We start from the raw sequence: 27,770 nt of genomic DNA, 5'->3' as shown, positions 1-27,770 counted from the left end.
TTGAACCAAAAGTTACTCGGTTAGCGCGTGCTAAATAACAAACAAACTCTTACTTGATTATGTTAGTACATATTTAAATAAGAAATCTCACCGTTATTTCACTCCTGTTTAGTTAGTCTGAATCTGTGAGAACAGAGTATGTTAATTGTGTCAATCTTATTAGTTTTAACACTCGTGACAGCTGTCGATTATCCTGAAAAATGAAAATGCCATATTTTATTTGATGGCGAATTGTTTTTAGAAAATTTTCTTTATTGTTAAGCTCGCGTAGGTCTTAAATCAATTTTAATTTCCAAATGCTATGACAAAAACTGAGGCGCTAAGCCTCATTTTAGAATGGTTTTAAACGCAGCTGCTCAAGTCTTAAGGTTAGTGCTAGCACAATAATGATTATTTCTTACGTTCTATATATTTGTTATATATTTACGCAATAAATCTTAATTTCAGAGATGCAGATGAGTTAAAACAGAAAGTTTTAAAATGTAACAGTGGAACCTCAATGTTGCAAGACAGAAGTCTTTGGACTACACAACAACAGTTGCAGAAAGTATGTATTATAAATTATTATTTTCATATCTCATTATCTAAGTGCATTAGAGAAAGATATTGTACTCTATTATATTATGAAAAATTATTACAAAATAGTAAAAAAACAATTGTGCTATTCAAAACCTGACTTTTATTTTGAGAAATTATGTTTTTAATGAATACATATTTATTTCAGACTTATCAGAAAGTATTGACATTAGATTTGGACTATGCCTTAGAAAAGAAAGTAGAACAAGATCTCTGGAATGTAGGGTTCAAGCAGCAGATTGAGGCATTACAGGCCATATCAAAGGACAGAAAGGTGCAGTTGTAATATGTATTTAATTCAGTAATTCATTACTTTAGATTTTTAATGTAATACTGGACTTTACAAAATACCATCTAATAAATTTTTACTCCTTACAATTATGTATTTTTAAAATTTTATTAATTCATTGTTTTTTATTCAATAAATTACTTATTCAAACTTTTAGAATGCTCAAAGGAGTGAAGGACAAGCAATGCTGTCATGGGTATTGCAGGCAGCAGCAGGGTTCTACTTATGTCTCCTGCATCAGATTTGTACAACATATAAATTAGATCTGCCATTCAGGTGTGTAGAGTAACATATTTTATAAATTGTAATTTTAAAAAACCTAATAAACTGTATACACGGATTATAACTGGATTACAGACTTATAACAATATACTTCTACTACTTGGAGTACAAATATTAAAAAGTGAAATAGATATTAGGGAGCGTTCAAGTATTACGTAACGCAATTTTTGGAGATTATTGACCCCCCCCCCCCCCTCCCCCATGTAACTCGCCGTAACGTTTTTCAGTACCCAAGTATAGTAAAACGTTTCGTGACCACCTAGTGACTCTTCAGTTACTATTATGTGGTGTAAGTCGAAAATAATATTAACAATAACGTGTAATTCAATCCCCGCCCCGCATAGTTTACAAATGCATACATTTTACAAAATGACCCCCCCCTCCCAAAATTCGTTACGTTATACTTGAACGCTCCCTTAGTAGGTTTTTCTAAATTAAAATGATCACATTAATCTTCTTATTTAGACGCCGTGCATCCCTCGTTGGTGCAATTGAAGGTTGGGAAGTGAGTGGCGGAATGGCTATCAGTAAATCTGGAGTAGCTGGAGCAAGATATGCCTGCCAACATTGCCTTGTACACCTTGGTGATTTAGCCCGATATAGACAACAGCTCCGAGTTGCCCACACATTTTATAGGCATGCTTTGGCTGTGTCTCCCCATTCTGGACAGCCTTATAACCAAGTACTTATACCTTTTTAATATAGAAAGTAGAATTATATATGTCAACCTTGTGAGTCTATGAAATAAAATATATTTGAATGTCTCTAAATTTCAAGTATTGCTGACTAGTAATATACATATATTACGATATTTGTTTAAGTAATGTATGAAGTAGCGTCAATAAATCAGTGTCTGTCTCTGGTTATTTTTTTTTTAAATAGTTTTTGTCATCTCGGAAGAACAATTGTTTTGCAGGGAATTTAACCTAGGATCTTCCAGTTTCTTGTTACCAACCAAACAAGATAAGAACATATATTTTTTGTAGCTAGCACTAGTTGCTTGGCGTCGAGGTCGTCGCCTAGCAGCAGTGTATTGGCATGTTCGCTCGTTGCTTGTACGAGCGCCCTTTCCACCCGCGCCTGCTAACCTCGCACGCACTTTGGCCGCCGCTGCCAGGTAACTATTGAAATTTTAATAGTAATTTTGAGATCAATTCTTTTATTAGCTGTAAATCGTTTTGGTAAAAAAATATGAATAGGATTGTATACGCAAGTACAGTCAAAACCGTTTATAACGACATCGTTTACAACGACCTATCGGTTATTACAACCAGATTGTACGGTCCCGTCCGAATCCCTAGTAAACTATTCAGTAAACAAACCGCTTATAACAACATCGGATACAGCGACATATCGCTTACAACGACGAAATTTTATCGATATTCATCGGCTATAACGACCAACCGCTTCTTGTCTCAGCAAAACAAAACAATACAAACTATTTTAAATCTTATTTAGAGGCGTTGAATGAATATTTAGGCATATTATTACCTACGCACTTTCTCCCAACGAACAGTTTCAGCCAACAACGATTTCCGAGGCTCTTAACGCTGTAACGATTTTGCAAAAATTTGTTGCCTTTAACGAACAGTTTGATACTCGTGATACTCATACCTTGAGACTGATTACTTTTGTACCTAATTATTTCGTAATAAATATTTTTGTTTCTTTTTTGACTCGTTTACATATTATAATATTAACATACCATATTATAACCCATACCTACCTATTCTAGATAGATAACTATGATAATATAACTTGTATGTATTGTACATACATATGAACTATACTTGTGTATATATAATATATGACATTGCTTATAACGACTATCGGATATAACGTCGGCAACTATACGGTCCCTTCAATCTCGTTATAACCGGTTTTGACTGTATATGTGTACTAATGAAATGAATGATTGGATCATTTTTATTCAGAATTTGTAAAGCTATTTTTAAACAATATCAATTAAATGTTAAGTTCATTTTGGCTTCAAGTATGTAATGTTTGCTATCATTTGGTTTACGCTTTTAATTATTAACTAAGATATATATATATATATATATATACAATTTTCAACTTTGGAGAAGGCTTTTAAACAGGCTTTCATTCCTTACTGTTAATAGCTTGTGTCATATATGAGTTTGAGAATAAAATGAGGCTATATTATTATCATTACTTTCAGGTGATTAAAATTTATGTCAATTTAGGTATTATTTTAATTGGTTGATCAACTTAAGTTTATTCCTAATACTAGTAGTTTACACCCGTACTCAGAGTCTTCAATTAAAATATATTTGATAGATTAAGTAGATAAATCTTTAAAAAAATATTTTTCAGTCGCGACGGCAAAGAGTTAACAATTCTGCCAGTTCTCACCGGAGTGACGGAAACTAAATCGGTCGCAGTGACCAAACAAAGGCTGGACTCTCACTCATATGTTACTGAATTATTGCGAGCCATACACTTCCTACATAACGTTGAGCAGTAAGTAAATTTTTTTATGTACGTATTTAATAAATTATTTTGAGAACAGCGCTATCTACAGCCGAAATACAAAATATTCAGCTATTTTGTATCTTAAATTATGCCTTATATCTCACCATAACATTATGGTGAAAATCCACCCCTTGGAAAATAAAAAGGGCGTAATTGCACTCCTAAAATCAAATTTTGTCAATCTTCTGTCAAATTGTGTTTTTATTGTGTTTTTACGATCTTTACAACCGGTCCATATTATAATTCGTATTGTAAAAATCTCGTCTTGAGCGCTGTCAAATAACTCAAACTAAATACCGAAAAAATGATTTGATAGCACAAGAGCTAAATAAAATTAAATCTAGTCTGATTGACGTTTTGATTCCCTCAAATAAGTCAAATTTGTCCCTTCTTCGGTGGAGAACTATTTAAGTAGCAACACTTGTGAAATGTCAGAATTCTACGTAATAAAAAATCAGAGTATACGTATATTTAAATCTTTGTTTGGTATGTTTGAATTAGTATGGCTAAAAAAATTTAGAACGCTTCATTTGTCTTGCAAGCATCTACAAAATTGCAAAAGTTCCCAAGTCGTGTCGTGATCAGTTCTCTTCGCTACTAACTTAACACAAGTATTTTATTTTCAGTTTGGACAGCGCATCTGAACTAATCAACACGTTAAACTATTCGTTATCTCCTCTCATCGCGACGGACAGCTTCGATTCACTCACACTTAACAAGGTATGTTATTTTTATATATAAAAAAATATAATTGTTCTACTAGTAATAGGAATAGAATCGATTGATATTCTAAAAACAAAACCATTATTATATGTTAGTCAAGGGTCAAATCTTTTTACTCAAAGGTGCGCATAATTTAAACTATTATGTTAATTTAATGGAGATATATCCATTAATCTTAAAACGGATTCCACCAAGACAGAAAATAAGTATTTGTCCTATTCTCTATTAACACTTTTCAATAATTAACAAAATAAAAAGCTCTTCTTTACTAGCTAAAACCACACCTTTGCAAATATTGTTAACAAAAGAATCCTCTCACTTGATAGTAAGGACTCAAGTGGAGATCCTTATCTCCAGAGAAGTCATGCATTTATCTAATGTCTTGCCTATACAGTCTCTATACAGGAAATTGTTATCGAAACACTGTAAGTATATTTTCAAAACATAAAATGAAAAACGTCGAGTCCATTTACGAAATCCCTCCCTTAACAATCAAATTGTCCCCTGTGGGGCGTGAGCTCACGTTGGGAAAGACTGCTGCTGAAAGACCTTTGTAACGTAGCTGGCATGTCGCTTTCTCTTTCGTAAATATTATAAAGAGCTAATCTACTAGGTAAAACGGTACCCATTAGATTAGAGTCACTGGCCTTTCCATATGATTTATTTATTCCACATAATTATTCTGTCATTACAGTTATTACTAATGCGATAGAACGACACATTGATATATATATATACAGTCGACTCTCGATAATTTGAAACTCAAGGGACTAGAGAAAAATTTCAAATTATCAAGAGTTCAAATAACAAGTGTTTGAATAACCACGAGGGGGAGGGGCGACTGAAGGAAATAAGAATTTGATCAAAATTTGTTATTTATTATTTCTTTATTCTTATTATGTATTAACAATTATTATAACAATTATTCACAAAAGACTGGAATGCGAACTTACTCATGCCTCATTTATGTAAACAAACAACAGGTATGTGCATGATAAACGCTTCAAATTATAGAGAGTAGGGAAGACCGGATTTCAAATTATCGCATGTTGGCGAGCAAGATAATACTTTTTCAACTTCAAATTACCGAAGGGACCAATTATCATTGATTTTATTCAATTTATCGAGTATTTTTCAAGGGACCGGAAAAAGAAATTCAAATTATCGAGAGTCGGCTGTATATATATATATATATATATATATAGATATATATATCTAAAACAAATAAGTCTACCTCCATGGAAATTCTATTTATTATATGTATTGCTCGCGTGAGTGGCGCTTCGCTAACCAAGTTGGAATGTGCGCGCGGTACATCCAAAAGTTGAGACTTCCGCCTCAGGTTTTTACTTGGTACCCGTAGACCCAGTCTCTCCATTATATCCAGATTATGATGATGGTTTCAGATGGCCTGTGTCATCATATGGATAGTGCACTCGACAACCGAGGATCTAACGCTGGATAGCGAAGCGCTGACTGAGTCTGAAGGGAAGGCAGCTCAACTTGCCGCTTCTCTTGCCGCCGCTACACTTCTCGCGTTGCTGCTGCCGGCCTATGCTGCGGATGAACTCTTGACGAGAACCTTGCCAACGTGTATGTATTTCAAATTGAAATAAAACATTTGTAACATAAATATACCCATTATTACTAGAAATTAAAGTATAGGGAAAGTTTTACGCACACAAAAACACACACACGCACACTTTATATATATACTTGTAGTGCTGACAAAGTTTTTGCTGTAATCTAATATAGATTATGTATGTAATATATGTTGATATCATTCTCCATTTGTTACTAACATTTTTCCAATCCATACTCAATATTAATTGTAGTCAGTATATGTAATAATATGTGTGAATTTTATTAAAAGGAGCATATAGTTTTTACATGGAAAGTTATTCCATTCTCTCTATCCATAAAATTCACCAAAATATATTTTTTTAAATACATACATGCCTTTTAGTTATAGACCCTTTTAAATGATATGTTTATTTATATTAATTGTTTCAGTAAAAATATTCCTGCAATGGACAATTTGCCAAACGAAAGTGATCAGGACTTCAGCATGGAAAACGCGGCCCCAAATTTGGGCTGCGCTGGCGCACGTTTTCAATAAATTAGGAGACACCGCTTCGCTCAATGATGATAAATGTAATTTTATAAGCACTTTTGATTATAGTATATGAATTATTATTGTATGTATAATTTTAAATGTAAATATTTCTAGTTGACTCGGTTCCACTACCAGAGGACGAAGAGCTGAACGGTTTCCTGCCGCTAGAGGGCGCTCTGAAAGGGCTCACCTTCGAAAACCACACCTATCAAGATTTACCGGAATCCGATGGAGATGTGGCGTAAAGTATTTTTGATACATAATTATTATTAAAATACAGTTATTTGGAATCATTTAATGGGTTTTATATGTTGTATTGTTTGTTTGTTGATTTATTATCTATTTCGTAATACAGCTTACATAAATTATGTACAACAAAAAATAATTATACAATACTGTGATTTTTCATTCCGTAGAATTCTGACATTTCATAAATGTTGCTACTAAAAAAGTTCTCCACCGAAAAAGGGACTAATTTGACCCAATTAAGGGCAATAAAATAAAATGCTACGTATTTTTTATGTTGTACCTCATTGATATACAAAAAACGCAAGATGCACACTCAACGTCAAAAAAACGTCCTCAAAAAATGAGCGCAACATTCTAAATTGTGCGCTCATTTCAAATAGTCTCGCGTCTAATTAGTGGAGTCGATGTTATTTATGTAGTTTTTGACAAATATATTTACGCTATATAAAGTGTAGGTCAGGAGGTAGCCAATTTAACATTTTTTTTTAATTTAAAGAAAAAACTTTTTAACCGGATTAAAGTTATGTATTATTATAAATTTACAACTATTTAACATCCAACACCTTTTGTCTTCAGTCACCGTGACCACGCACGCTGTAAAGCACCTGAAAAGTCGGATAAATTTAAAATTATGTTAAATAGTTGTAAATAAAAAAGTCATGTTCGACTCCACTCAATAGCTTGTCCTACCGACCACGGTCGGTGGTAAAGTTTTATTGCTTTAAGTACGTATACACTGCGTTGTAATAACAACTTTTAGCAATTATAGAAAGGGACAGAACAGAAGTGTGTTTCGGGACACTTTCGAGCGTTACTTTTATTCGAGACTGTGCATCTTGGGTTTTTTGTATATCAATGTTGTACCTACAATATCTTAATATTTACTTACTCAAGTCACCTAATACAAAACTAATATTTCAATATCATGAACAATATATCGAATTAACTTTAATTACTTTATTTTATTATTTAGCTGGCATCACTGCCTACCAATTCCAGGTTTATTAAACCTTTAAAAAAAATGTTATGTTTACTTTTGCTTTTTTTATTGTTTATGATGAAAAGGGACGCAGTTATGTTGAGCAGCGCAGCTAAAATGTATGTATAGAGTCAGATGTTCAGACTCGTATTGAAATTGATAAATGCGCCCGGTTAAAAAGGTTTGTAATCTCTGACATGTCAAAAAATGATAGAATCTTCAAATCGAATGATCGAAAATTAATACAAATAATAAGTTTATTTTTTTTTAAATTTATTTCTTCGATAGTAAAAATACGTGGCATTTTAATTTACAATTCGTCATTTCAGATTTCAATAACTTTTTTGCATAATTTATAAAATACTAATATTTCATAAATTCTCTGAACAGAATTTAAATTTTAAATTTCTCTCTCAATTGGTCTCAATCGTTCTCTCCCTTTTCTTCGACAAAAACGCTGCACATCTTCGTGACGCTAATATTATTATTGCGTTTCATCCGTAAAAAATTAACCCTCATGCGCCTAAAGAAGTTTCACTTGAAAAGATTCAAACGTTTAAGAAAGGAAGAAATCAATGTTTTTTCTTCCTGTAGTTGACAGGCTTTAGCTTAATAATAGGTCCTGGGTTCATCTATAAAAAACATATATTTTATTTTAGATATTTCTTCGCTTTGCCTTAAATCATTTGCCAGAATGTTGGTATTCTAAAATAGGGAGGCGCCGGAATATGTGAGCTGTAGAAAATTACGTGTTTTTTTAAGTACAAAAATTATAATATTTACTTTAAGTTTTAAATACGTATTAATTAATATAAGAATAATATATAGGCCAGATGTGAGCAGTCTCAGTCTAGTCGGGGAACCGGAATTGGAGCATCGAGTGCGCGCGCGCAGACTTATGTTACTCGGGAAGAAACTAGCAGAACTGTTTCCTGAGAATTTAACATATACGTAAGAAACTTTTTTATTTGTACTTATTTTTGATTTAATTAACATTAACAAGGTGGTATTTTTTTTACAGTGAAGACGACGATAAAATAACGTTTACAGCAAGCGCAGTCGGCGGTGATCAATTGACTGAGGCATTGGAAACCTTGTGTTTACACACGGAATCGAATCTGGAACCGGTAGAAGAAATCATTGAACCACCTCCACCTATCATTATATCGGAGGCTGATTTTAGAGAAAAGGGTAAAATAATGAGTAATAACGCATTCCCTTCTGTTCTGCTTTCGTTAATAATTTTTTTTTTTAAGATTCAATTAATAGTTATATTTATTTTCAGTGCGTGAAAAACGTGTGGGAATACTAAAGCCCCAAGGTTCGTTGGAGCGAGCTCGAGAGGAACGGGCACTCGCTACAACCAACGAAGAGATACCGGTTTGTTTTTTTTTAAGTTTCTATATTTAATTATATTTACGTATACAAAGTAGATACACGTTCTGGATTTTTTTACTAACGTAAATATTATCCCTAAGTTCACTTGTGTCAAAATCATAACAAATTAAGATTAATAAGATAAAAAGAGTGGCGGAGAGTTTGAGTTCTCTTCCGTTCTACGCCCTTGTTTTGAGAACTGGCAGTAAATGTAAAATTACAAGCATTTAATGTATATTTCTTTTTTGAAGTTCATAAGTTAAATATTGTAAAATTGCAATGTTTGACTCTAAATCTCTACTGATTCTTAAACAGACTATCAAAATATGTAAAAGTAATATTTTTTAAAGGAAACAGAAAGCAGTGAAGCTGGCGTGAAAACTGAAGATAAAAAGGAATCTCGGAAGCCGCGAGTCAATATTGCGATGGCTGCCATCATGCGGAAACAGGAAGAAACCAACAAACAGGTCAGGTTTATTCATTTTTGATTCATTTTTATTAGGAAAGCATAAAATAAAACTCTATAATTATTTGGAACTCTAGATAAAAAAGTTCAAACTTTATTTCCCATAGAAATTGTAGGTCCGATAATAAGCATTAGTGGTTTAATCATTAACCTAACAAACTATAACAATTTAGAACTAATAACTGCTATCACTTTTCAGGTGAAATTTGTAACACCACCTCCCACACCGGAGTCGACTGATCTCGTTGAATCTAAAGATGACAAACCCATAACTATTCAACCAAAAGCTATCAAATCTTTGGCGAACCTGCCGATCGGCAGGAAGACTGGTGGAATACTTTCTCTCAAAGACAAGTCTGCCGGTTACCCGCATTTGGTCAACGCTGAGCCGGAACCGAAGAAAGTCGAGGAAAAGAAGGAGCCTTCCCCAAATCAAAATATACCACAGAGGCAGGAATCACCGTGGCAGCAAAACTATGAAGCGCAAAGAGTGAATTACCAGAAAAGCTTCGGCCCACAAAACGCCGGCACCAGCTACAGCCCGAATTATGCCAACCAAGGGATTCGACTCCCGGTAGTCAACCCGAAGGAGATCGACGTCCGAACGGCCGCTTTACAAAAACAAAACTCCCGTCAAGAAATGTTTCAAGATGGGAAATTCCAAAATTACCAAATTTCTGGGGACAAAAAGAATTTCCTTAACGACCTCCCGCCGCGATTCGCCAATCAATACAGATATTGGCAAGCGGGACAAGACAGTCAGAACAACGAAAACAAGTTCAGAGACGACAACTTCAAAGCTAACACCTTCCAGCAGAATTGGCCGACCGAACAGTCATATCAGCCGGTGTCGTGGTGGAAGTCGGAACCCGTTAACTCAAACTATACGCCGCCGATAATGCCCAATTTCTACCCCCAAGTGCCCAACATGAATCCATACCAGAATGTACCGTTTAACCAAATGCCGGGTCAAAATATGCAGAATATGGGTCAGAATATTCCAAACATGGGTCATAATATGCAAAATCTCGGTCAAAATATACAATTGGGGGCAAACGTGCAAAATATTCCGAAAAATGACAACTTAGTGCCAAACTATATGCAGTCTAGTATTGGGCAAATGCCCACTCTGCAGAATTTGGTGACATCTCCCAACTTCAATACCTCGGTGGGAGGTCTCGGTTACAACACACCTAGCTATGATGCAGCGATGTACCCACAGTTTGGCAAATATTACCAACCTTTGCAAATGTTGGACACGCCCAATTTCCCAAACAAAGAAGTTCTCAACTTCGGCTCAAACCTGGAAATGCAACAGAGGTTAAACTTTAACGAGACGTTTAAGGAAGGGAATATGAAACCTTTGGATTCTATCGGGGTACGTATTTATTTTATATATAATCATTATATCGTTACAAAAATATTAATAATATTTAATATCGATATTTTATTTGATAGTCTGTAGTAATTTCATAGTCTTTATTTTTTATGTTGAAGCAATGATGCTAGTGTCAGCTGCCATTGTCATTATCATTTAATAACATCAAATTCAAATTAGTTCAAATCCGTTTATACGAATGGTTTATTTAATTTGTCAATGTTACTAGATCTATAAATTAACGACTATTTAATGGTCGATATTAATAATGACTCAATTGTCATTATTAATATTATTAACAGTAATTTATTATAATTTTAAATATTAGAAACTTAATAACAATAAATATTAAAAAAATCTTTAGCGCTCATTTCGATTGAGCGGTCGAACCAAGCAGTAGCATTTAAAAAGTAGATAAATGGCTGATGCCAATAATCTAGTCTATGACGTCAATATTGGTGACGTCATTATCTTCATAAATTTATCAGCAGATCCTGTTTTTGTTAAAATTTAGATCGTGCTTTGCAGACATTCTTCAGGTTATTGTTTGTTGCTTTGTCAACAATCGGTCCCTGTTCAATCCACTAATCTCTCCGTCATAAATAAACAAAGTGATATTACGTGTGTGTTTTTATTATAATGGAGTCTGGACACGATAATTGTGGCGTAGCGCCGGCATATTCAAGTAACGTAATATCAACTACATTTTTTGTGTTTCAACCCCGAATTGACATTTATCAGATCAAATATTTTTTGAATTTTCAGGGTCAGTCTACGAGTGGTGTTGGTGAGCCAAGCGATACAAATACCTACTCCCTGTTCAGTGGCTCTGAAGCACCTAGACACGCCTTACCTCAACAGGTATGAAATCCCAGAACATATTTATTTATTTACACTTCGTTACCTTACAGAAACATTATAAATAAGCAGGTTACATAAGTTATTAGGCAACCCTAGTATGGAACAATAAAACAGAAACACCTACAGAGGGTAAAGTACAAGAACTGCATAAATAATTAACAAAAAAGAACACAAAAAAACATGGTACAGTAAAATCTAAAGAGAACATAATATGTATAAACAAAAATTTAAAAGCTAACCCTAGGGTTAACTGAGTCACAATTAATATATAAGTAGATAATTACGAAGCAGAAGAAAAATGATCAAAAAGATTTTTAAATAAATTTAAAGACTGAGTTAGTTTGATATAAAGTGGTAAGGAATTCCATAATAGGATACTTTGCACAGTAAAGGAGGAGTGATAGAAGTTAATATATTTATATAAACAACCTAATCAAATCAGCTCTTAGAATTTAATTAACTCTTTTGGAACATTATAAGGTGGTTGAATTGAGACCAATTTTCCTGAGTCAAATCTATGCACTTAGAATCAATATCATTTCATCCTTGAGAAAGCGTAAATATAACAATTACAAGATACAAGGTGTAAATCGTATTCGCGCGCACAGCTTTAGTTAATTTCCTCCACCCAACGCGCCCGTGTCACACAGCGGTAAAATAATCGACGCAGTGGAAAAGAGGAGCGGTATTATTGCCAATAAATAATATACTCAAAAACAATTGAATGGATAGTAGTTAAACAAACAGTGCAACTACTTCTACAGATAAAAACGCAAAGGACATACAAAATTACCCAATACCTACCCTTCTAATATTGATTAACTTTTTTTTCAGTCGCTGTGGTCTGGCCCCGGATCACCCCTCGAACGTTTACTTGAGCAGCAAAAGCAGAACAAGCATCCGCCAGCACCGCGATGATTCGAAATTTAAAAAAGCTAAAAATATGCATTAACAAGCGACTGAGCGTTCACTTAATATTTTAAAATATGAATCTAATTCGAACGTGCTTTCTTTTTCTAACAAAACCTGAAAGAAAAGGATAACATGATTTCATGCTCAGTCTACTGTCTGTGGTTTGAGTTTGCTCAATTTTTAACGTTTTTAGTTTTTTGTTATACTCTAAGGGTGAGATCTATAGTGCGCACTTGGACTTTGCTCAGACTTTACTTACGAAAAACACTAAGGTTAAACTATGATTTAGTATATTTATAGACATTTTAACGGTGAGATTAAGCTAAGCTCAAGCTAAGACAGAAATTGATGTTTCATTTCATGCAATACCTTCTTTATTATCCTTTAAAAAAGTAAAGAATGGTTGTAGTTAAGTCTGAGCAAAGTCTAAGTGCGCACTATAGATCTCACCCTAAATATTTCGAGACAGATTATGTCGTATCGATTGTTAAGCGTTTGAGACATTTTAACATTGATATAATATTTTGTGAAACTAGATTTCTTTATGTGTAAATTAGTTGTACAAATGTGATTTAACTGGCAAAATGTCGAGTGAATTATTGGTGTAATGAGTATTTTAGATTTTGTACAAGTTACCATGTTCCGATATTTCTCCTGCAATTGTTAACTTCGTTTTAAGAAAAATGCAAGTGTAAAACCCATATTTTCTAATATAAAATATCCGTTTTATCGATTTGTTTTATTTTCCTTTAAATGTCATGACATTTAATGTTGCTATTCATGAATAGCCACGATGAATATTATTTACCTAAAGGAACTTTAGGATGAAATATGGGCTGCTATAATCGCTGTAATATTTTTTATATTATATCAATTTATAAAAGAATGGATACGATATTTGTATTGTTATTGCCGACAAGGCCAATATTGGGTATAGTTGAGATTGATTTTAAATAAAACACGTCTAAAGATATTAAAAATAAACAATCGTATCCTATATCTTAGCGATTTTAGTTGGTATTCTTTAAATTTTACCACCGCATTGGCGCGCATGCGCGGCGTTGCCGTTTTTGACCATCGTCTAGTATGAATGAATTTGCTATGGTTATCGACGAATTTTATCTCAATTTGTTTGTTCGAAAAAATAGGAAATTTAATTTTAGATACGTATATAACTGTAACAATTATGTTAGGTAGCAATAGTTATTACGTAAAGTATGTTGTGTTTGATTGTTCAAGGGTAATCAGTGTTTATTGTTATTTTAGCAAATCTATTTTAAATAAATAAATCAATTACTTGTATGAAACCTCTTAGTATTACCAGTACACCGCGCTGTAAGATTTTTTAAACAATTATATGGCACAGACGTATTTTAACTTAAATTTTAATATTGCATTATCACTCATCGTAGATTCACAATTTCCAAAGTATGATTAAGGCAGGCACGCAAGGTTGCTCACGAATGTGAGGGCTTGGAGCTTTAAACTTCAGGCGCGAAATGAATTTTCTCTTATCAACTCCACATTCCATTTAAATCTTCTGTTTACTTAATACATCGACGAGAGCGAAGACAAGTACCATATTATACAGGGTGGTCAAAAAGTCGTGGATCAAATGCAAATAGGGGATATATGAGGATGCAAAAAATTGTTCTACGGGAGGTCTCTAAGCTCAACCCCTGCAGAGTTATATTTTATTTTGCGTAAAGCGCTTAAATTGTTTAAAATACAGGAAAAACATCAAACACTCAACACAAATTCAATAATTTATATTTCGGTATTATTAAACAAATGAGATACAATTGTATAGAAGCGTATTTTCTAATTACCATATTACTTTAAGGAAATTATTTACAATTTAAGATATTCTTGTTATATTTGTGTAACAATAAGACGTTGCTAGATTAAACAAAAAATCGTTTTATTAAATGTGAACATCACTCATAAAACGACTGCAAGGATTAGGGTACATAACAATAACTTTGAGTATCTCTATACAAACAATAGATTAAGTATTCTATTCTAATCGGCAAGGCTGGCAATACTGTTGGCTATTCCTGTTATTGGAATATCTATGGATCGATGGATTTATAGTATTGCTATTAACAAAATACAAATCACTTGTAATTGAGGTTAATACGTGTATTTCATCACTGAAATGAAACTACAAATTTCAAAAATATTTACCTTACGTCATATAAAAAGAAATTTACGTGAAAATTATTCTATACGATATGTACAAAAATTGACAAATTTACATAGTTCAGATAAAAATGAATATTTTGGGCAATGTATTCACAACCCGTCATTGGATAATTCAGCTATTTTGTATATTATGTCTTATATAATGTGCACCATAACACGGCAATGATATAATTATAATAGATATGTCAAATACTACTGCTATATAAAAGCATATTAGCCAAATATATGTACGAAAAATAAATTCATCGTTTTAGTACATGCAATTGATTGAGCGACATAAGAGGGACCAGATCTTAAATATATAGTACCGTAGTCATACTTACTATGTTCTAAATATATTTAAATTGTTATCCACCTAATAATCTATCAAACTAGAGGTTAACATGATTTAATTTGTATATTTAGTAACATAATTTGTTACTAATAGCATTCTGATTGCATAGACATAGAGAATAGAACCCTTTTATAAACAAAAAAATATAGACGCCTTGGTGGAATAGGCCCTTCGATACGATTGATTTGAATAATACCGAAGATTAGACTATAGCTAGTATACCAGAAAGTGCCAATTTCATGTCGTCATCGGACGTAAATATGTTTCTAATGGCTAATGTAACACCGGCGCCATTTTGTTAACCATTACTATTTAATCGAATTTAAATTAAGGCACATATCTCTAAAAGGACGCGCAGCAACATCTTGCACAAATTCTTGACAAACCGAAGGAGTTTAAAAAAGTTTTTTTTTAATTTTATGACCTGGTAACATAGAAGCACAGATGTTTTGTCTATATATACCATAGGCTATCTCCATTCTCTATGACTTAGTACTTATTTGACTAGGTAAAAATTGGCTGGCTCTGTGCCTGGTAATTTGCGACGTATTACTTATAAATTATACGTAAAATTGAACTTTAATTATACGAATTATTGGCACAATTGAATACTATTAATATAACCAACGGAGGCATGGAGACATAATGAAATAAAATACATACTTTAAAAAAAATGGGGATGCTCTAGGGGAAGGAATCATATAATCATATCAAAACTCAAACCCCTTTATTCATAAAAACGAAATCAGTCTGATTCAGTCAGAGCACACCTCATATTAAAGTACTCTTTCGTCTCTTTATGTCGAATTGTGTTAACGCTATAACGCTGTGATAAAAAGAGAGAAATTACAATTGATTTTTGATAAGATAGTGTAAAAGTATTCATTATATACAGAATTTATTCATATATTTTGCTTTGAAATTGTTTATGATTCAAATTCATTTTTCGCATACAATCATACATGTTTCAGTCTTTGCCTCACATCACAATACATGGACCCCGCAATTACAAATTGACTGAAACCAATTTATGCAGTTTTGTATATATGGCTGGATTGTAAAATTATTCACGAGTAGTCCTATATAAAATTGCAATTTTTCCAATTAAGTCTAAGTAAAATCAAATTATAAACTTGTTAGGTACATAATTGGTAGAAGCGCTTTTATACTTTTGTTTTTTTATTAAAGGACAGAGGGCCGCCCAAAAAGGGTAGTCTTAGCAGCCCATGAACACCCATTTTATGGCTGGCCGGCCTTTGAGGGAGAAAGCGCAAAAACGTTTTGACGCATAACGACGCCACAGATTAGATACAGGCCAGCACTTAATGACAGATCTTCGCCAAACTTCACTGTCTGTGAAGCTTTCGACTAAACTTTGTGGTTTTCTAATAATTTAAAGATAGAACAAAATGTAACTTTAAACTTGGATCTCAAATTGAAGACAAACATTCAAAATATCACAACGATATGGCTATTTCATGAGTGTTAAAACAAGTCTTCAATTCTACGATAAGTTTAAAGTACCATTCACGCTCGCTAGATGGCGTTAAACATAATTGACGCCACTACCCTCATAGACTTGTAGCTACCGTGTAACTTTCCAAATAAGACCTATCAATATCCGTAGCACTCATGTAGCAACATTGACCTAAGTTACAGAGTTACGGTACTAAATATCGACGACACAACAATTCATAAGAAAAAAACAAATAATAACATTCAAAAATATCATACGTCAATATTTAAAACAGGAAGTGCAAGACAATCGTTTACCAATTCTATACTTTAACAAACCACAAAAAATTGCTATCCCAAAAGGGAGGAAATATATACAGAAAAGATTGAGTATTGCATTTAAATATAGCTATACCATAATTAAAGGTTTTGAGACATACAATTATTTTCATAATGCATAGATTCACCACACTAACGCACTCTATATATAAATATACTATCCGTAGCAATAACTAACTGGTATTCCGCACATAAAAGCTTGGTAAAGTATTATTTTATTAATATGTATTTAAATTAAATATCATATCTGTTGAAGAGTCTTGTATAGAAAACTTTCGCATAATAAGTCTTCGAGAAAATACGCTTTACCGAATCAAACATGTTCTTACCAACAACCATGCTTGCTACGAACGTTGTACGTACGTACGATAGTCAAATTGTAATACGCGCCTACATCATGCAACATTTCCTCTCATTAAAGTCACGTAAAAAAAGAGTAATTAATATTATTTCTCAGTAAGTCGTCAGTACGTCAGTAAAACATTGATTATAGCACGTAATCCAAAAAGTATTTCATTTAAAATAATTATTCACGTTTGTCGCTCCACGGTGAATGCATAGGAATAATCACGGTCCAAGTCAAAACGATTTCGTTTCTTTATCACTGGAAACTGGTTCTGGAATAAAAGAATATCTATAAGACTTTATAATAGAACAATCATACTTATTTGGTTATTTTAGATGGATGATGTTATTATAGTTTGTCTCTTTCTAATATAATCTCCCTATTACCGAATCCGTAATGGTATTAAAATATAATGGACACTAACGGATCCTTTGGAATAGTTTCCAAATTACCCATAACTTACCAATACGGGTACCGGTATAACAAAAATGCCTAACAAATTGTATTTAAAAAAATACTTATAGGTACCAGTGTAAACTCTTTATAACGAATTGCAACGGGACCGAGCATTTTTATCATTGTAGAGTTTTCGTTATAAGGAGGACTGAACATTTTTTCTTAACCAATTACAATAATTTCTAATTCTATTACCATCAATAGGTAAATTCTGTTAACTTTGCCACGACATGTTTTGTTATGACAGGCAATGTAATCTAAGAATAATAGCACACGTGTTAATGCAATTAACAATAACAAAGGCGAGACGGCTGTTTATGACCTCTTGAGGTGTCTTTTTTAGAAATTTCAGCACCTCAAAAGGTTAGTTTTGTAAGCTGATTATAAAAACAATTACACTTAAGTATGTTGATGTGTAAATATGAAAATATGTCTTCGTAACAGAGAATGGCTGTTGGGTTATAAAAAGTTATTTTTATTAATTTAATGTATGGGTTTTGTGTTAAACCAAACAAGTTTAACTCATTTTACGTTATATAGAATTTTTCATTATAACTTATATTGTTATAGAGAGTTTACACTGTATTTGTATACACATTACACACTTACCAAAGTATCACTCGGCAAACCACGTAGCTTCGAATTCAGTACAAACGGAACTCCCTCTAATCCATTATAACCACCGAGGGTCTGATAGTTCGAGGCTTTTGGCAAAGGCGCTGGCCCCTTTTTCCTCCCATGAGGCCCCGGGGACAAAGGCCCAGGGCTCCTGTGGGGGATCGGAGACTTATTCGGAGGTCGAGGCGCTGGTCTCACTGGTTTAATGTTATATGACGGACTTAGGGCTTCATAATCGTGATCGCTTGTGAATTCCTCGATTTTTGGGTACGTTGTAGGAGATTTCAGATTCAAATTGTTGAGGTCTGACACGAGCGGTGACAGCTTTGGTGGGCGTTCAGGGACTTGTCGTAACCTGGAAAGATTATACTGGCAAAGTTATAATATCTATTTACTTCTTTTTTTCTTCATTACAATAGGGATGTAGTTCTTTAATATACCGATATACGGACAAAATCACGTTTAGGCAGGCTAATGTTTGCGGCTTAGGGTGCGTTCAAGTATTATGGAACGAATTTGGGGGGTCCTTTTGTAAAACGTTACTATTTTTGGCGGGAATTCAATTACGCATTATTGTTAATATTATTTTCGACTTTCCAGTACTGTACACCACATAATGGTAACTTTTAGGTATAAAGAGTTACTAGGTGGACACGAACCGTTTTACTATACTTGGGTACAGAAAAACGTATCAATAATCTCCAAAATTTGCGTGACGTAATACTTGAATGCTCCCTTACTCTCAAGGTACAGAATCTCGAGTCAAAGTCAAGATCGCTATTAGGAATTACACATCCAGTATTTTAGTATTTTAGTTTTATCCACAATATTTTAATGAATTAACAAACAAAAATGGCACAATTACATGCATAATATTGAAAAGTTCAAGTCATTCAAAACTATCATCGCGAAAACGTACCTATAAATATTTACACAGGCGCAAATTGTGGCGCATATTTTTAAACCATAAATGTTTTTATTTGCGGTACCTTTAAAAATATATACAAATAGTGAAAAATTACATACTAGAGATAAAAATATTTCTTTTTCAACTTTTCCAGAATATTTTTACTATTAAAATCAAGTTATGAATGATATATGAAAAAAAACCTATCATAGTAATCAAACCGAATGTTTAACCAAACCAAAATGTGAACCTACGCTAAGCCCTAAGGTTTATTAAAACAATAGAGTTGTGAAAACTCTTGATCTTTTGTTTTTCTTGAAAATGACTCCTAAGGCTCCGAAAAAAATTAAAATTTCTATCTATTTTTATTAAAATGTTAGTTTTAATACGTTAGTAACTCAAAACAAATACAGTTAATAACTCTAGGCATCATAAAGTTAGTGAATTTACACGAAAATAATCAGTACCCCGAACATCCATTCCACAGCAATTTAAATTGTTCAAATGTCGAGACACTGCAAAACAAATATACAATATACATGAATGTATTTTTATTATGTCAACCCGCGGCTCAAAGAATCCATTATGAAATGGCTGCTCGATACAATTAAAACTATTAAATGCACAGTTTTCACCAATAAATTTATGTAAAATTCATTAAAGCTTCATGAATAATTACTAAAATATAACAATATTTATCGAAGCAGTCGCAAAACTAATCAAAATTCAATTAAATTCGAAAAAAAACAAAAACCCGTAGTTTTGGTTTTTTTTAACGGCTAGGCTCTTAATTGAACGCCTGGTTAAGATCGTTGGCTGCGACATTTATATGTCTTTAGTTAACGGTAACATATAGGATGTTCATGACTGTTGATGTCAATGTTTGTTTCCGGATGTTTTGGCCGGATTTAGGAGCTACAGCCCTGGGGCCTCCACAAAAGAGGCCCTCCCCCCACAACGAGACTACGGAGACAAAAATATATTTTAAATTATAATTAGTAAACACTATTAAAGAATTTTTTTTTTAAATATTTTTATATGTTTGTTAAATACCAAAAGACTACTTTCAAAATAAATGATTGATTGAAAAACTCTACTGAAAAAAAATTTACATTTCATTTGGAAAATAAGTTAGGGCCAGGGGCCTCCAGAATTTCTAATTCAATTTATACAAATTTTCAATTTCAAATAAAGATAATATCTAATATATAAAATTCTCGTGTCGCGGTGTTTGTGGTTAAACTTCTCCGAAACGGCTCGACTGATTCTCATGAAATGTTGTGTGCATATGAATGTCTAAGAATCGGACCACATCTATTTTTCATCCCCCTAAATGTTAAGGGTATGTTAAACGACGTTTGCGGGGCAGCTAGTCATAGTATATATTGCTATTCCTAAATTGTTAACTTTTATTATCTGGAGGAAAAGGTAGCAATAATACCGCCTAATTACATAACTTTTTCTATTTTGTGATGTTAGCAAATTGTTATTATTATTATTATACATTACGGCTTACCTCCTATTAGCTTCGGGCGTGTTATTAGAAATGACATTTTCATATTCCGCATGATGCGTGGGTGATGTCTCGCCACTCCCCCCGCTAACCTTATAGCACACTACTTTGCCATTTATTTCTCTGAAAACAATTCATATATATTAATTCGATTGGAACAAGGACATTTGCGGTCAAATGAGGATGTAAGTGTTATGTTCCAGGATAGGATTTCCGAATCGATATTAATTTGATTTATTTGTAAGCACAATAGGATATATGACAATATAATAATATAAATATAGTGTTATTGAGGGAAATAATCATTAATTTACATTGATTTTTTAAAGTCAAATATACAAAGTAAATAATATATCTCCGCCTAATTCAAATACCGTTTTAGAGTTTAATTTCTTTCTATTTTCGTTTGAAATATATATATATATATTTTTTAAAGAACAAACGCAAACGCAAAGAAGCAAACGGGCAGGAGGCGCACCTGATGTTAAGTGATACCGCCCGCCCATGGACACTCTCAATGCCAGAGGGATCGCGAGTGCGTTGCCGGCTTCAATACACTAGTCAAGCTTCATTAATCCTATCACATTGAAATATGGCCAAATAATTCTAGGCCGACCGACATAATTCAGATAAAGGCTTCATTATAAAAAACAAACAGCAAGAATATTTTGTTTTGTGTCTCTCTTGTGAAAAAACTTTAAATTGTAGCTATACATAATATAAGTATTTCTAGTGATTCTAAGTGAGCTAAAAAAAAATCGGTTGTCTGTAAAGTCGGTTTACTGACGATAGTTGAACGTGACAACGTCATAAAAAAATATTGATGGGATGGTTGCATTTTTCAAAAAAAAAAAAAAAAAAATTTGTTTGATAGGTATTTTGTATGGATATAGAGAAGGAGGTAAATGGAAATCACAATTGAATTGATCAAGTTACATTTTTACGCATAAATTTGTACGCATAAATTTGTACGCATAAATATAATTATGTCAATTTTAAATGGAACGCCTCAGAGCGAGGTAACGCCTCGTGTGCAGCCGGCTCCATCGAATTATGAGACGTTGTCACGTCAAAAAGTTCTTTAATTTATGTACTAACCCGGCAAGTAAAAAGCCCTGTGGTGCCGACCGCATCCTCGAACAAACAATAACGTCAGTCACAGTGGGAGCTGGATGCGGTGCAGAGACCACTCTTGACACTCGGGTGCATAGCCGCCGCTTCCCAGCGCGCCCCGCTACACTGTACCCTGCTGGAGTCGCTTCTCTCTCACCCACTACTACCACCCCATCCATTACGTACCCAGGTACACCTGCAAATACCAATATACTTCTAAAGCTAAAGCTAAACAGATTAGGTAGACCCGTAATTTGAATAACAGATATTACTGTGAGAATGAAAAGCCTTCAGTAAAAACCTAGAGAACTTCAGATTCTGTTCACCACTGTGCAAGTTAAAAAATGCAGCATTTGATCAACTGTAATTATTTAGCTTGTGTCCGCGACTTTATCTTTGTTTGACAAAATTAACTTTTTTAAGTTCTGTACTTAGTCTATTTAAAATATATTGTAAAATCAATTCACAGAAAGCACGGAGTCCAAGAAGACTCTTGGGCCAAACGAAGGCCGATATTTGAAACAAATGCGTTATGTATGCACAATGTAAACCTCAGTAGACAATCTAATTAATTATTCAAAAGGCAACTACCGCTCCACTTTTAACAACCTCTCGGGGATAAAAAAAGGTTTTCATTTAAATATTTCTGCCTATACGTAAAGCGTACTAAATCAATGAATGCCAGCAATTATGATCGACTGGTGCTGATTGATTTCATTACCAAGGGTAAGGCCGACACGGTCAGTGATTAAACGCTCCATTTTACGATTTACTTCACTTGATAACGAAATCAATTGGAGCGGTTAGAAATGAAATTTTTAAAACATAATTTTTACATAATGCAATTTCACAGCGAAGAAATGGTAGCAAATGTAAGAGCAAAATTTAACACGTAGCTTTTTGTTCAAAGAATTTTTACAATACGTTTAATATTATACAATTTCTGTATACTTTTATAAACCTACTAATACAATTTTTATGACAATGTTACTAGCACAATGCACGAGTAAATAAATAAATTATTTATTTACTAAAACTTGCATTATGGATTGCATCATGCTTGCACATTTATTATATTTTTTCGCGTTTTACTGCATCAATATTTAAAGACGAAAATGCGTACTTTTATGTTGTTCGTAGTATTTCGTAATTTGAATCCGTGATCAAGAATATATTCTAAATTATATAGGTGTTATTAAACATTTAGAAATAATTTTTTGTTACGTATATATTAACATGGTTGCTACAATAACCCGTATTTTAGAATCCTTTCCCTTTCGTTAGAGACTTTCTAGTCTTATTCGATTAGAGCACAAAGGAAACAATCTCCCGCCTCAAGTCTAGACGTTCTAACATTTCGAATCAATAAGTAAATTAATAACGTCCTTTACATGGCGTCTCGACTCTCGTCTGATGAGAATAATTTAAATTCTTTACTTTTAATTTGTTTGTACTTGAACAATCACAAAACTTATTTGATTTTAAACAACTTTTATAAAGAAACTAAAGACTACCGACATAGAGATTGGCAATACGCGTTTTTTTAAAGTCTATTTTTATATAACGAGGCAAATGGGCAGGAGGCTCACCTTAAGTGATACCGCAGCCCATGGACACTATCAATGCCAGAGGGCTCGCGAATGCGTTGCCAGCCTTTTAAGAATCGCTCTTTTCTTGAAGGATCCTAAGTCGAAAGCCGTTGGTTGGGAAATACTTCGGTGGGTAGCTGGTTCCACATAGTGGTGGTGCGAGGTAAAAAATTACTTAAATAACGCTCAGTTGTGACACGAGGAAATTCCGAATTCAGTATCATACTGGTTTACAGGAAGTTAATACTTATTTTTTTAACTACCTGCCCTATGGGGCACGACGTATTTCTTCGTCGAGAATTAAAACCCGGATTTCTGGTTTATACATATGCGTTAACGACACCATAGAGCAGTGTTTCCCAATGAAGGGCCCACGCCCCACAGGAGGGAAGGCAATTTGAATGTTAAGGGAGGCTATTCGAAAATTTAATAAAATTATTTGGAATTTTAATTTCAGTTTTTTATTATGTTTTGAAAATTTATAATTTAAGTAACTTAAGTGAACAATTCAATTATTTATTATTAAAAATTATGGGGCATGGGGCAAAAGGGTTGCGTAACACTGTCATATAGCAAGCCCAGTCACAAGCACACGTCAAAATCTGCGATGCATGATGCATTGCACATGACATAACACCGATAAATTATTCCCACGTTCATCAATCTCTTAACCTCCATTATGTTCCCACGGTAACAACCATAGTGATTCCTAAAGTGCCTAATCAGCTTACATAAAATTAGAATTACCCAACTCAAAGGCTTCTTAAGCTACTTCATTCACTGCCAATCCTCTTACAAGACAACGTAAATTGATACAATAATCATTAAGTGGGATTATGTTGTGAGTAAAATAATACTAGAGTCTAGACTACTCGTAGGTTCCCTATTTCGAGGCCCTTGCGTTCCAACATTGTCGAATAATATCCATAGAGCGAATTACCAAAAAATACGGCCTGTATTCTGGAAAATTAATCGTAATAGACCTATTGACGAGAGCTTTCAAAAATTTTTTCTGAAGTTTGACAAATTATACCAAGTTTTGTTTAAAGGTAACAGTCATTTGTCAAGATTCACCACAATCTCATAATATAATTGTTAAGATAGTTATTATTAATAAATAAATATTTATACAGTTACAGAAGGAGTCTATCTCACATATCATCTATAAAAATACGGCAAATATAAAAAACAATAACAGACGCACATTTGGTTTGAATTAAATAAGAGTCCCTGGATATTTAAGAAGAGTCATAAATAGCAAAAGTTAGCTGTCACTTATAGAGGTTCACGCGTGAAAAATGACTGTAACTTATAAAGTTACATGTTTCTCACTTAGATTTTAGTAGGGCAAAATCACGGGACCCGGTAAAAACTCTCATTAATAGAGTTTTCTCGCTTACCCAGTTATCACTTACTCAGGTCTGACTGTATATAAAACAAAACATCCTACCGCTATTGCGACTTCTCGGAGATATTTGCGTTTTATATCTTATTTCAAGTATTGATAACCTTGCTATAATAAAGTTATAAATACTTCGTTTACGGCAGTATGATATTATGAAATTACTTCAATTGTAGCAATGTTTTGTAGTCATCTAAACAATGGAAATAATGGCTATATAGTAGTAATGTAGAACAGTTCCAGGCCCAGGCACGACTTTTCTCAAGTTAAGAGTTATGAGTCGACTAATTAGTGTGACTGCAATGTGTCGTAAAAATATACCTACCACTATCTTAAGGGCTTGGTAATTAAAGTAAATTTGTTGTTTTTTAATCTAGTCTTGGCAAAAGCAATTTTGACAAGTTATTTTACTGCGCAAAGCTGTTTAAATGTAATGAAAGAAGTCATAGTTTAGTTCTATATTACACTAGATCATTGCGTAATGCTGATAAAATTGTACAATGACGTCAGAATTACTTGAACTTGATGCAAAGAGCTTATAAATATTTAAGATAGAAAAAAATATTCACAAGGTCATTACGTAAACTCTCAATAACCATTGACATTTTCCACTGAGTGGACTTGGTTTTGATATACATATTATGTATATGTATTTTAAATGAGTTACCTTCTGATTTTGATAAGCATATATAATGACTCGGCTTCTTTCCAAATAAACCTGTCTGGCGCAGAAGGCCAGCATCGGCATCCTCATCATACGTCCGGCTCACTGGCCAGTACCCTGTTGGACACTTAGCTACACTTTCGACAATCTGAAGGGAGAGTAAAGGTCTCTCATCGGGGAGGGCTCCGCCCAATGCAGACAGGACCTTTGACATGATCACTTCATAGTTAGAACACCTGAAATTGAGTATTTAATCAATACTAAGAAATAATTAAATAATGTAAAAACTAATTTATGTTGTAAAGCCTAATTGAATTATCATGAAATCATGTAGAACAACAAGAAATAAATATAACAAACAAGAAAGCTTATAAAATTTGAAAGTAATTAATAGGTAATCACATAATAGACATAAAAAGTAGTACAAGAAATAAGTATGAATAAGAAATAACATTATAAAATGTAACTTGTGTCTCTGCGGAACAATACATTTGTCTCAAAATTAACTACTAACTAAACAAAATTAGAATACCGTTAACAAAGTATTAGTTTGATAAATATAGGTTGGTGATTCTTGAGTATGCTACGAATGAAAACAATTTATAAACATAATTCATTGTTTTGTCTTAAAACAATGGAATGGCAATAATCACAACATTTTATAAAATTAATTTATATAATGATAATTAATAATATTTTTTTTTTATCAACAATTAAATATAAGTATAGGATTTATACTTTAATGACCTTTAAAGGCATTGATTTAAGTTAGTTGATCCAATATTAAAACAGTGTTACAAATATAAAATATTTATTTTGCTTATTGTTGAGACAGTTAATATGTAGTTCAAGAAACCCTATATGTAAGATTCAATATGTTAATTGTGAACTAACCCACTTTTACTATTACTCATCCTAACTGTAACCAGCATTTGTTCACCATACATTCATTAATTTATTATTATACTTTTATTTAAAGTTGACTTATAACTAAAAGTATCCATGACAAACTTTATAGATATATTATAATAATTATTATAAATTAAATTTTACAAAATTATATCAAAAAACATCAGTCATCAAAGTTCCCACATCCTATAAACAACAAAAACATACTACTCACTTCAAATGATGGGTTATTATATCTTGCTCAATCAACCTTTATCGCAACAAAATAGACTGATTCGTTATGTCTTTGTATACGTCAATCACAAACTACATTCGGCCTCGCCACTCGCGTCCATTCAACAATTGTATTTATGACGAAAGTCTTGGCGATATGCCATACTCCTCCCATGAAATGGGTCAAAAATTACATAGCATGCATCCCACTGCGAGCTTTACCTTAATTAAAGCAATAACTCTAGGGTTCACAAGTGATTTGTCAAGAACAATGACCTCTCATACTTAATTCAACGGACCACTGGTCGAGTGGAGATATAGATAACTGGACTTACCGTTGTCATGGCAATATGGGCCTACTTTTAACTGATACACGTCCAGATTTAGGAAATCTTAATATTAAATAGTAAGAACTATTTAATGTAATAACAAACAAAACATCAGCTGTAATTCTAGATCTTGAATAAACATATCACAGATTAAACTTTCGTTCGCTTTTATAATAATTTATATACACTATTCTAAATTGCGCTAAAATTTCAAAGTTTACAAGTATTGAATTAAATGCATTTAAAAATATTACAGTCAAGTACGAGTTACGACTAACTAACAAGCGTAAAGCGAAACGATTTTAATTGTTCACTTGTTCAAAGTCACAGAGTGCTCTAAAGTCTAAACTTAAAGCAATGATGAATGAATCAGATTAAGAGAATCAGTTGACAATGTCAAACGTCCACAGAGTTTTAACGAAAAAGTCTTTGTCCTTAAATCATAATCTGTGATTGGAATCTATACTATAATAACATTAAGGCAGGAATGATTTGTATATTTGGAAGGAATAAACTCAATAAATACTAGACTGATATTATACATTTTTTCACACTTAGAATGCTACGACATAGGCTCGTCAGTAAACAATAGGCAAACATTTTTTTAAATAGAAAACGGGGCAAACGGGCAGGAGGCTCACCTGATGTTAAGTGATACCGCCGCCCATGGACAC

General features: G+C 33.1%; 2 protein-coding genes across 4 annotated transcripts; one reads left to right on the top strand and one right to left on the bottom strand.

Annotated features, from left to right (window-relative positions):
* Positions 1-171: 171 nt before the first annotated feature.
* On the top strand, positions 172-12,911 carry LOC125063152 (nonsense-mediated mRNA decay factor SMG7-like). The gene is made up of 18 exons (XM_047669407.1): positions 172-368; positions 448-547; positions 725-850; positions 1,023-1,141; positions 1,613-1,829; positions 2,134-2,264; positions 3,485-3,631; positions 4,270-4,363; positions 5,773-5,959; positions 6,380-6,520; positions 6,597-6,723; positions 8,539-8,661; positions 8,732-8,901; positions 8,996-9,090; positions 9,438-9,554; positions 9,753-10,931; positions 11,697-11,792; positions 12,627-12,911. Exons 1-18 carry the CDS (start codon positions 337-339, stop codon positions 12,708-12,710), a joined length of 3,285 nt encoding a protein of 1,094 aa, XP_047525363.1. The 5' UTR covers positions 172-336; the 3' UTR covers positions 12,711-12,911.
* Positions 12,912-16,425: 3,514 nt separating this feature from the next.
* LOC125063153 lies at positions 16,426-27,427 on the bottom strand. 3 transcript variants are annotated; one of them, XM_047669408.1, is made up of 7 exons: positions 27,103-27,427; positions 25,649-25,881; positions 21,976-22,186; positions 20,881-21,000; positions 19,832-19,879; positions 18,449-18,812; positions 16,426-17,654 (listed from the first exon to the last, which is right to left on the bottom strand). In XM_047669408.1, the coding sequence occupies exons 2-7, from the start codon at positions 25,857-25,859 to the stop codon at positions 17,568-17,570; spliced, it is 1,041 nt and encodes a 346-aa protein (XP_047525364.1). In that variant the 5' UTR covers positions 25,860-25,881; positions 27,103-27,427; the 3' UTR covers positions 16,426-17,567. The 3 variants fall into 3 exon arrangements, with proteins under 3 accessions (XP_047525364.1, XP_047525365.1, XP_047525366.1); XM_047669409.1 differs by lacking the exon at positions 27,103-27,427 and adding an exon at positions 26,769-27,067; XM_047669410.1 differs by lacking the exon at positions 19,832-19,879.
* Positions 27,428-27,770: the final 343 nt, after the last annotated feature.

This window comes from Pieris napi, chromosome 3, assembly GCF_905475465.1.
Source record: "Pieris napi chromosome 3, ilPieNapi1.2, whole genome shotgun sequence".
Lineage (NCBI taxonomy): Eukaryota > Metazoa > Arthropoda > Insecta > Lepidoptera > Pieridae > Pieris > Pieris napi.
This window is presented reverse-complemented; position numbering and strand designations above follow the sequence as displayed.